This window comes from Muntiacus reevesi, chromosome 5 (assembly GCF_963930625.1).
Source record: "Muntiacus reevesi chromosome 5, mMunRee1.1, whole genome shotgun sequence".
Lineage (NCBI taxonomy): Eukaryota > Metazoa > Chordata > Mammalia > Artiodactyla > Cervidae > Muntiacus > Muntiacus reevesi.
The window spans coordinates 8,804,182-8,815,829 of NC_089253.1; the positions used below are offsets into that span (position 1 = coordinate 8,804,182).

An 11,648-nucleotide genomic window follows, 5' to 3' on the forward strand; every position below is an offset into this window, starting at 1 on the left:
CCAGATGCGTTTATTAGAACCCCAAATTGCTGATAAGTATTGTATGAGAAAACAAGGGTTCTGTGAGCAAAGACGTTTATTGAAACGCAGAATTTAAAACATCTCTCTTCATTACAGGACTTCTTAAAGCTTTTAACGTGCAAACGGGCGAGTGAATCCCCAATGAAAAGAGGGAATACTCAGGCATTTCCCTCCTCCTTGATGTTGGTGCCATTTTCATCTTGGGTAGAAAACCTGGAGGGATGAGAGTTTAAGGCAGACACTTTGGGAAACACTGTTCTACTAGGGACGTATCCTTACAATGCGTAACTACTATATGATCAGTGCTAATTCTATTAATAATATTGCCAGAGCCTTTTCTTCCACAATATTTCAATATAATGATTCTATTACCACTGAAAAGGTGGGCATGTCGAGCTATTATACAGTCTTCTTTAACCCTTCTATGACTTATGCTGTACACAGCCTGTGGGCACTATCCTTAGCCAATTAAACCTACTTGTGAACTAAATATCGTATTATTTTGACTTTGTGCCATCACCCACCCTTGTTGAGTCTCAGCACTGCAAAAAAACAAAATCCAGAAATCAAGGTGCTTTGTAAAAGCAGCATCTATTTAAAAAAAAGAATCAGTTCTGGCTTAGGTGTAAAAAGTCAGTTCTGATCTAGGTGGCCAGCAAACTTCCTTTAGCACCAAACAAAAGTGAAAACAAACAACACCCCCAAATACCAGACATAGAGATGGAGACCTCTCTTCTTCCTGAGGCTAGATTCCTGTTAGATTCCAAAGCATATTGTAGTGGAAATCCAAAGATTCCTGGCGGCCCCGCATCTCTGCTATGCACAGTATTTTTCTTATGTGACTGGAAGAATGCACTACGGCTGTGGTTGCTCGAGTGCCTTATCAAGATCATTCTTCGGAAAAGCTCGAGGAACGTAAGGCAAGTCACCCGCAGAAGGTATAAACATCAGTGCTGAATCTTAATGTCCTCCCACAAAAAAGTCACAGTGCAGGCTGGAACTGCCAGGGGCACAAACACACCATGTATCTGCCTTGCAATTCATTTGCTTTTCTCCCTCTCCTGATACATTTAGAAAGAACTGCTCAGGCTGAGAGGCATAGAATGGAAACCCAAAATAAGTCAAATTCTTTTCTTTATATACTGTGATGGTCGTATTGATGAAACAGTCATAAAGACATTAACTGAAGTGATGATTCCGATCCATTTCACATTCCCAGTTTTACTCTTCTTCTAGATTATGTGTGCTTGTAGCCTGGAGAATTCTAGTAAAAGAGGCCTTTTAAGAGCTAGTGAAAAAGAAGCCATGTTGGTTTTTCTTAAAGCACTTTCCAAATATTTTTACTATAAAACAAGTGAAGTAAGAGAGAAAAGTTTCTAAATTGCACAAGTCCACAGCTCCCCAAAAGTGCACTGAAAACTATGCAGAATAATTTTGATTAGGCTGGACGAGTGTGCCAGGCTCCAAACAAGTGGTTATTCTGTTGTGACATCTGCCAAGCAATGCGCCCATTGTTCTCTGGAATTTAATTCATTTTAAATTACTCCATCCAAATGATAAAACATGAGATGTGCTACACTCCAGGGGTAAAATACAATGATTGTTTTTAGTGTGACCACAACTGTTAGCCGGGAAGCAAGACAGCCTGTTCTAATTAGGCCCTGATTATTGTCTTCTGGAAAAGCTAGCTTGAGAAATGTGAGTGAAATCCTGTTAAATGGAAGGATTGGCATACACAATCTTGCCTACTCTGGTGCAACTGCAGGACTGGAGTGCCACATGAGAAGTCTTCCCAAAAAACAGCAATGGTTTTCAGAAGAGAAGCGATTGCAAAACCGGAAGATGCCTGGGATACCAACTTACCGTAGGACATACTTGCGTCTGTGTTTGTGCGCACTTGGTCGCTCAGTCATCTCCGTCTCTTTGCAACCCCACGGACTGTAGCCCACCAGGCTCCTCTGTCCGTGGGGATTCTCCAGGCAAGGATTCTGCAGCGGGTTGCCATGCCCTCCTCCAGGGAATCTTCCTGACCCAGGGATGGAACTCAGGTCTCCCGCACTGCAGGCGGATTCTTCTACATGTGTACCAGTATAAATTATCTTACTGATTCAGGACTACCGTGCAAACGCCTCCAAATCCAAAACACTATAACCGCCTGTCTCAAAAGTATCGTAAAAGTTCCTAAGAGTCGTATATGGTGGGGAACATCTGGAAACATGAATGATTAGGCACTAATAAAAGAAAACAAGTTGACTCTCAGGAGAAAATATACACATACACACGCGTCAGAGTTTATGTCTCCCATCTGCCACATATTTAATATCAACTTTTGAAAACAAGTTCAGATGAAATAAAAATCAAAGTTCTCAAAAAGTGAAAGATTAACTTAACCATTAAATCTTCCCTATTGCCCCAAACATCAGCATGTATTTCACGTCTATGCAAAAGTATGCCTTCAAACTGCTTGAATGATATATGACACGCCAACCAGTCTTCAAATAACACCGCCAGTCATCTTGCAATTTTAAAAAATTAGGTAAAAGGTATTATAACACATTTCACATGCACACACACTCACACTCACACACACACACACACACACACACACACACACATATACACATACCAATGACAACATTTGGCCTTTCCTAAGTACATGAAGACTCTTAAGAGCAGCCAGGAAGGAACCTGCCCACGTCACCCCTCCCTACAATCCAGGTAGTTTCCTTTAATCCAGTAGCAAATCTGGGCATATTTGAGAGGGGTGATTCTAACGGCCACGTTGAAATCCTGCGGCGAACCATTCACGTCCACCCACTGGTGCCCAGAAAAGATGCCGATGATTTTCCGCTCCCACTTCTGCTGCTGTCTCTTCCACATTCTCACGTAGACCCCGGACCCGCTGGCGCCGGGCTGGGCATCGCACTGCTGGTAGAGCAGGTCGTAGGTCTCGTCCTGGACGTCACAGAAGCGGTACACCAGGTTGCCTGGTCGGTCGTTGTCATAACCCGAGAAGTGGATCCTGCCCCCCGGCAGCTGCTTGGCAGGCGGGCTCACCCCGATCTTCATGAACTTTCTCTTGTGGGGCTTTTTGAGCTCCAGGAGGGCGTAGTCATAATCCATGCCGATGTCGTTGGCGTTGCCCTTGATCCAACCCTTGGGGACGTGGGTGCGTTTCACCCGGATCCACTGGAATTTCATCTTCTCGGGCAGGGCTGAGTGCGAGTCGTTAGCCCCTCGCCCACTGTCTTTAAACTTGGGCTTCAGGAAGCCCACCCGGAGCTTCTGGGTTCCTTTCACGTAGGTCTTGCCGTCGTGGATGCAGTGGGCGGCTGTGAGCACGTGCTTCTCGGCCACCAGCGTGCCCGTGCAGCCCGTGGACAACTTCACGGAGGTCGAGAAGGGGTAGTTGAGCAGGAAGTCCTTCCCAAAGATGCTGAACCTGCTGTCGTAGCCGTAGATCTGCCGCTTCCTCCGAGACTTCCCGGAAGACTGCCCCTCGCTGCTTCTGAGGACGTAGATGCCCACCTCCGTCTCGGTGCGGCTGCCGTTGGCATAGAGGGTCTCGTAGGACAGGTACTGCTTGGCTTCTTCGTAAGTGGGCAGCGGCGTTCCCTTATGACACTGGGGTCCGCACGCGGAGGACACTTCCAGCTTGGCTTCGGCCCCGAAGTCCGGCTTGGCCAGGTTGAAGGTGGACTGGGGCAGGACCACGGGGAGGCGGTAGGCCGGCCAAGTGGGCTTCCAGTGGGCGCTGGAGGGGCTCACCTGCCCGACAGCCCAGAGGAGGAGGAGGAAGATGGGGCGCTCTGGAGCCCCCGCCATGCCGAGCACCACCCTGGAGGAACAACGACAAGCGGGTGAGGAGGGTGAGGGTCAGCGGAAGCTGTCCAGGGGCACGCCTGGCACGTCTGGAGCTGTGAACCTTCTTCAGGAACTGCGGTGTGCAGAGGAATCCCCGGGAACGGTCTCACAATGCAAGGGCTTGACCTTGTTTCATTGTGGGGCTGGATGCCCAATGTGAAACTGGGTATTGGTTCCCCTTGGTGTTTCAGATGACCCTGAGGATGACCCGCAAAGGGGAGGTGCATGGGGCCGTAAATTCCCAGATGAATTGCTTGACTGGCCCTGATACCCATGTAATTTCGGGCCCTTCTCTGTGCTCAATTCTACACCTTTATCCTCTGCTACCCTCCTGGTCCCCCTGCCCTTCTTTCCTTCCTCCCTCCCTCTCAATCTCATTATAGCCTGTACCTGGAAACGTTCAGAGTAACTTGCTCATCTTCGGGGCGAATTCAAATTACAAAGTTTATTGAGTGACCAAGGCATCCAAGATGGATGGCTCCACAGGGCCACACTTGATGAGACTCTCAGATTGCTTCTGAATGGTGAGTGATTCAGAAGAAGGCGTGGGACTTTTTAATTTTGTTTTGTTTTGAATTTACAACAATCATAACCATTCTAAGTCTACTTCCAGAGTAGCCAGGCCTCTAGCAAAGGAAACACTCCCTCCTCCCTTGGATTTTATTGTATAAGACCAGGGCGTTGGGCTTCCCCAGTGACTCAGTTGGTAAAGAATCTGCCCGCAATGCAGGATACCCGGATTTGATCTCTGGGTCAGAAAGATTCCCTGAAGAATGAAATGGCAACCCATTCCAGTATTCTTGCCTGGAGAATCCCTTGGACAGAGGAGCCTGGAAGGCTACAGTCCACAGGGTCACAAAGAATGGGACAGGTCAGGGTCTTTGTCAAAGACTGAAAGCTTTAAATTTGCATCAAATAACACATTGTGACTATTTCTGTAGGTTGCTTATTCAGGTCTGTGCATTTGTGTTCCCAGCTAGTCTAAAGGCCTTGAGATTGGGCCTGTGCTAGCATTCCACAAAGCTTTATTCATGGAAGAGTAAATGAATAAATGAATTAATGTTAGTGTGGCTCAAAAAACACGCTTTTTGAACGCTGCATTATCAGTGCCAATAACATATACGTACGTGGATGATGTGGTGGTTCAGAGAAAGGGCATGAAATCTCGTGGTGGGGAGAAGAACAAGGGAGGCATTCCAAGGGAGGTGACGGTTGAGAGGGGTGATAAAGCTGAACAGAAATAAGCTAAAACAAACCAAAGGGGTCCCTTAGAGAAAGGGAGCAAGGATATGGAGACAGGAAGCAATATAAGTCACTTTAGGAATTACCCTTAGCTCAGTAAGGGGGCTTCCCTGGTGGCTCAGACGGTAAAGAATCTGCCTGCAATGTGGGAGACCCAGGTTCCATCCCTGGGTCGGGAAGATCCCCCGGAGGAGGGCATGGCAACCTACTCCAGTATTCTCGCCTGGAGAATCCCAGGGACAGAGCAGCCTGACGGGGTACACACAGTCCAGGGGGGTCACAACGAGTCAGACATGACGAAGCGACTGAACTGAACTGAAGCATCAGTCGGCTCTGACTGGCTCCGAATCTTCTGTTCAAGAGAAGCTGACTTAGCAGGTAGGTTAATTCACTCACAAGCAAGGATCCCCAAACAAGGACAAGGAGGGGTTAGGTCTTAAGAGGCGAGTGTGAGCTAGTGGGGGTGAGAGTCCGGAAGAAACTGTTCTATTCTCAGGCTTCCTCTTTGAGAACACACACCTGCGAGCAACTTTGGGGTGACTTTCACTTTCTTACATAAAACTGGAAAACTGGAGGAATCATGTGCTTCCCACAGGGCTGCCTCCTGGACCCCCACACACTACCCTCCCCTCCCTCTGACTATAACCCGGAGGGCATTAAGGCATGCTAACACTGAGCAACACAAGCCTTAAGTCAAGTTTACTTAGGCTCATCTCAAGGAAGAAAACACAGAGGTCCGGCTGCCAAGTATTCCTGTTTTCAAAATATGATTGCTGGGGAAGAGAAAGGAGGCGATGAGATGGTATGATCTTCTATGTTATCATCAGCTGTCGACATTTTCCAGGGGCAGGAAGAACACGACAGTTAGGATACTCTCATATTATCAACTGGAACATGCGTTTTCAAATCCCAGATCTGAAACATCTATGTTAACTGGATCCTAGGAGTACCGGGTGCAAATTACTTACTGCAGCAGGACTGTTCCAGTGACACATGCCTTTAGCTCTATCCATTCATCCAAACACTGAAACCGTCCACTGGCAGGGGTGTCAGGGAAGACAATAGCAGGAAAAGAGTCTGAAACTACTTCAGATAAACCTTTACAAATCCATGCAGGAAGCTCGTCTTAATGAATTAACCCCCTCTCAGGCAAAATTGATCCCAATTTCACCCTTCCAAGCGCCTTGCCTGTATAGTAAATCCCTGTTTAAAAAATACTTTTGGAATTCCCTGGTGGCCCGGTGGCTAAGAATCCGCCTGCCAATGCCGGTGATGTGGGTTTCATCCCTGGTCTGGGAAGATTCCACAAGTGGAGAGGCTAAGCCCCTGAGCCACAGCTATTGAGCCTGTGCTCTGAAGGACTGCAAGCCGCCAACCACTGAGGCCTGAGCACCGAGAGCCTGTGCTCAGCAACGGGAGAAGCACCTCAGCGAGAGTCTGGTGCTGGAGGAGACTCTTGAGCGTCCCGTGGACTGCAAGGAGATCCAGCCAGTCCATCCTAAAGGAGATCAGTCCTGGGTGTTCATTGGAAGGACTGATGCTGAAGCTGAAACTCCAATACTTTGGCCACCTGATGCGAAGAGCTGACTCATTGGAAAAGACCCTGATGCTGGGAAAGATTGAAGGCGGGAGGAGAAGGGAACGACAGAGGATGAGATGGTTGGATGGCATCACCGACTCGATGGACTTGAATTTGAGTAAGCTCCGGGAGTTGGTGATGGACAGGGAGGCCTGGCATGCTGCAGTCCATGGGGTCACAAAGAGTTGGACACGACTGAGCGACCAAACAACCACCACCACAAGGAGAAGTCAGCCATATGTAAGTAAAACTGCTGAACCAACAGCGCTGAGTAAAGCTCTAATTCCTTAAAAATAAGCTTTTCAGTGACCTCAGAAAACTAATTCCATTAGTTTGAAATATCAGTTACAAGTTCCCTATATGATTTCAACTCTATTCATTTGTGTGGTAAGACCTTATTCTGAGAACTTTTTATATCTTCATTAAAGTTTCTATGTAACACTGGAAGCTACAAATATTTTATTATTCTATTTCACTCCATTTCATTCTTTTGGCCACGCGGCAAGTGAGATCTTAGTTCCCCGACCAGGGATTGAACCTGTACCCCCCTCATCGGAAGTGTGAACTCTTAACCACTGGACCGCAAGGGAAGTCCCCATGGAACTATATTTTAGAAGAAACTGTGATTCAGATTTAGAAATTAGTGCAGGTCAAATTATTCCAAATTGATTTGGTTTTTAAATACCTGATCAGAAGCTGGAAGATAAAGTGATGTGTTCTCAGGTCCCCACCTGGGTTTAAACTGACAACTGTATTAAAGTTACAAGCTTCGTAAGTTGCTCACTCCCTTACCAAATGTGTGTTTAGGGTGGTTTAGAAATTGTTCTGAACAATGATCTCTTAGTCTTCTAGGTCTGGTTTTTCCAGGAGCTTTTTTTCCCCCCAGGAGCTTTTACTCAAAGAATTGTGGAAGGTGGAGGTACAAGGGGAAACGAAAAGGCAAATTTATCATGCTACATTCTAGCCTGTCTGGATGACAAGATTCCCCTTATCTGTTTGCAAAGGAAACAAAGGCCTCCAGCAGAGGGCAGCTTTCAAGAATGAGTGGAGGATGGCTAGGTGAGAAAGCTCTTAGAAAAGTTTGCAGAGGGGGTGAGTGAGGGTGTGTGTGCACGGTGGTGTCAGGGGACAGATGACAAGCTACCTCCACTCAGGGCCTTTCCTAAGGCATTCACACCTTGCCCTGACCCCTTCCCGATTAATAAAACACTTTAAAATTAGCTTGGTGATTTTGCATTAATTTCTCAATTCACCTGATACTGGAATAATTCCACAGGAGACAATTATTGTTTCCATTTTTATAAACGCTAGGTAAACCTTCACTATGCCCGTTTCATTTATTTAAACATAAACACTCTAAGATGAAAACATGCATAATCTCACTACTGGAAAGGTAACTCATATGTACATAACTTTTAATTCTCTCCAGCCTTTACCAATGGCTCACTTTATCCTCATAGAACTGTCTGAAAAACTCACTCCTTAAAAAGAATGAAGATTTCCAAATCTTATCCTTGTGTCTAACTCTGGATCAGGAAAATTCAGGTCTACGTTTCATTTCTAGGACTAAGCCTTTACTGGATAAGGAGTCCTTAGATACAGAATTATCTTTGAACGTTCCCAACTAAGTATTTTCAAGCATCACTTGACCTAAATGACAAAGCAGAATGGAAAATGAAGGTAAGCAAATATTTTCTGGCTGTGCTTAGTAATATGGAAACTGTATTCCTTTTCCAGCCCTGTATATCTGACTCGCAAGAGGGTTACACTTTCCATGTTCCATCACTCACCATGAGCCACTGTCCTGCTGTCCACTGTCTAAAAATATTTATACATTATGAAGATGCTGCCACTCGGGAAGTGCACTGATAAGCTCACACGGAGCTTGTGATCATAGTAATGCTGCCCCGAGGCTGTGGGCAGAGACTCTCCCAGTTCTGCACCTTGAAAACTGCAACAACACACGTCTCCTCCAGAGGGCAAATGTTCGGGAGCTGTGATATAACTCCTATAGCAAACAAGTGTTGGCAGGGAATCCTCAGGGTATAAGTTCTCTGTTGTACAACATCTGAATTCCTGGGACCACTATAAACAGTAACGACAGAAAGAAAGAGCCGGCAAGTTTGTGAGGATAAAAACTCTGGATGCCATTGGAAGGATGGCAGAGGGTTTTTCCATGGTCTCTGGCCAGGGATACTGAACAGTGAAACCATGCTAATTCCTAAAGCAAATAGCTAAAAATGAACAAAGCTCTGGTAACACTCCGCAGCCAGGTATGCTCTCCTTTTCCTGAGGTACTGAACCTGTTAAAGGGAAACAAACCTAATCACATAGTGGTTTAAGAATTACAGTCTTGTACAGGAAAGAAATGCAGGGTATTTACAAGCCCAGCTACCCTAAACATAATCTTGTGGTCAAACGACGTTTAACTTCTTCTCTATCAGATTTCAGGCAAAATGAACCACCCCAGTGAGCCTGGGACAAACCTGGCAGCAGAACAAAAATAGTAGAAAACTGTCAATGGTGAGACCCTGAGAAAGGAATTCCCTGGGGTCAGGGGGAGTTATGCATGAATAATAGCTGCTGAATTCAGTCCTAAGGGAGCTATGAGAAAAGATGTTCAAGAGAACCTGAGACTCTTAAACACTGCAGACAGGGGCCGATAATGTTCTCAGACCCACTAATGGGAACTTTGGCACTTATACCACAGACAGAAGAATGCACCCACATTCACCATCTACCTGAATAAGTTGTCACTGTTACAAAAATGAGGTCCATATTCATTACCTTGGAAAAATGCTTCCGTTCCAGTTCAGGCATGGGAAAGCATGACAAGTTATCACCTGACTTTATTTAAGTGGGAAAAATACAAGTGAAACAACTTATTCAAATGCAGATGGTGTGCATATGATCACAAATGCTTTCACAAGTACATATAGTGGCTTTTGTGGCAGTTTCTGCTTCTCCACTAGTTACCTCCAATCCACTCCTGTCTAACAGACCTCTTGAAAGGTGCACGTATAAGGTCTATTTTAAACGCTCTATGCACAAGTATGATTCTGAAACAAGTGTAATAAATAGCTTGGTATTAATTTGGCTTTCGGCTTTTGACCACAGCTGACTTCAAACCACAAATTCAACGCTTTATCACAGGACCTCCTCAAAACGATTCTGACACTGGCCAATCTGCGCCAATCATTCACGGATCTACTCCTAAAGGAACCGCACAGGGACCACTCAAGCTCAGTTCCAGGAACTAAGAGAAGGCAGCCCAAGCCACAGGGATCCCGAACAACCAGGAGCTTTCCACCAGCTAGGGGCTATTTCTGAAGTCTCGCGGGTGTCACCCAAAAGGCAATAAAACAAACAGGATTGTTATCAGCTGCTTTCTCATGAGAGGTCTGAAAGCAAATCTAAGTTGTATTCCGAAGGGGAGTGGGAGTTATCCTTCATCTATTCTTCTCGCTCTTCTAAAACATTTTAAAAAAATTCTTTCAAGCTTTTATTTAAAAATGAACCCACGAAGAATGTCCACACGCTGAAGAGGAAAGTTTTGCTTTCAAGAACTGTTGCTAGTTCACGGACAGTGGTTCCTAGCGCAGCGCGGGGCCATCAGTCACAGCGCCAGAGAAGAGGGCCTTTTCCCCGACCTGTTTGCTGGCCTCTTCTTGCTTGCCAAGGTGTGTTCACAGTTACATGCCCAGGGTAAAAAATTAACTTGCAGACCTTGCTGGTATTGCAGACCTTGCTGCAAAACTCAAGGGAAAAAAATAATTGTGCGTGTGTGCGCGCGCGAGCGTGCCCAGGGCAGGCTTCTTTTCTATTCCCACCCAGCATCCGAGATGGTAGCTGCGAAAACTTGCTTTTCCCCACTCGATCCGCGGGTGACACCGCGGAAATCCAAACGCCCCGCGGGTCCCAAGTCTCCGCGGAGCTCCCCCAGGCCGCAGGTCCCAGCCCTCGAGCCCCGAGGGCGGCCGAAGCGAGGTCTCCGGGGCCCCCGCAGCCCGCAGCGCCCCCGCGTTGAGCGCCGCGGCTCTCCCTTTGTCCGCCCCGGGCTGGCGCCCCTCGCCCGCGCCCGCACTCACCCGCGCCGGGTCGCCCGCCGGCCCCGGCTCGCCGCGCCGCTCAGACAGGTGTGGGCGCCGGGAGGGCGCGCGCAGCTCCCATGCCGGCTCCGCGGCGCGACCGAGTGCGAGAGGGGCGGGCGGGCCGGGGAGCGGGGCCGGCGGCCGGCGGGTCCGCCCCTCGCGCCTCCCGAGCCGGCCCGCCCCGCCTCCGGCCTCGGGGACGCCGCGCCCCCGCCGCCCGCGGCCCCGCCCCCGCCGCCCCAGCGGCCCGAGCCCGCCTCGGGGCTGCAGGACCGCTGCGCGCGGCTCCGCGCAGGTGCCCCCGGCGGCGCTCTCCTGTCTCGGCCTCCCCGCGCGAGCCCCCGGCCGGAGCGAGCCCGGGGCCTTTGCTGGCGGCCGGTCGCCGCCTGCTCGGAAAAATCAGGGCCCCGCACCCCCAAAGTCGACAGCCTAACGCTGGGACTCTGGGCCACACCTGGCTTGCGCGGAACCTCTCCGCGAGTTTGCAGAGTTGGAGGCAAACCCCATGCGCTCCTCACCCCACGTGCACCTTTGAGAGTTTTCAGAGTCTTTAGGTGATGCCCGAGCTCCTTCCCGCTTCACCCAGCCTCTGAGGACCCCCCCAGGGGCGGAAACCTGCCTCCCGGTGGCCGGACCGCCCATGCTTTGCATCCCCCTCCGGCCGCAGTGCGGGGCCCGGGGCCCGGAGGGCGGCTGGGGCGAGGCAGCTTCAAGGGACCGGCTGGTTGGGGAGCCCACCGGCCTCGGCTCTTTATCGGGGCGCCAGCGGGTGGAGCCACCTCCTCGCCCAGTGGGCCGGTACTGATTACCCCTCCGACAGGTAAGGCCCAGGAGGAGGCTTTTCTCAGTGG

At 48.8% G+C, this 11,648-nt stretch overlaps 1 protein-coding gene across 1 annotated transcript; it reads right to left on the bottom strand.

Moving 5' to 3' along the window:
• Nucleotides 1-2,312: 2,312 nt before the first annotated feature.
• On the bottom strand, nt 2,313-10,918 carry PRSS23 (serine protease 23). The gene is made up of 2 exons (XM_065936891.1): nt 10,795-10,918; nt 2,313-3,859 (listed from the first exon to the last, which is right to left on the bottom strand). The coding sequence occupies exon 2, from the start codon at nt 3,844-3,846 to the stop codon at nt 2,719-2,721; it is 1,128 nt and encodes a 375-aa protein (XP_065792963.1). The 5' UTR covers nt 3,847-3,859; nt 10,795-10,918; the 3' UTR covers nt 2,313-2,718.
• Between the last annotated feature and the right edge of the window lie 730 nt (nt 10,919-11,648).

Excerpts from the sequence above, each read along its gene's own strand:
- PRSS23 (XM_065936891.1), bottom strand. The coding sequence starts at position 3,846 with ATGGCGGGGGCTCCAGAGCGCCCCATCTTCCTCCTCCTCCTCTGGGCT.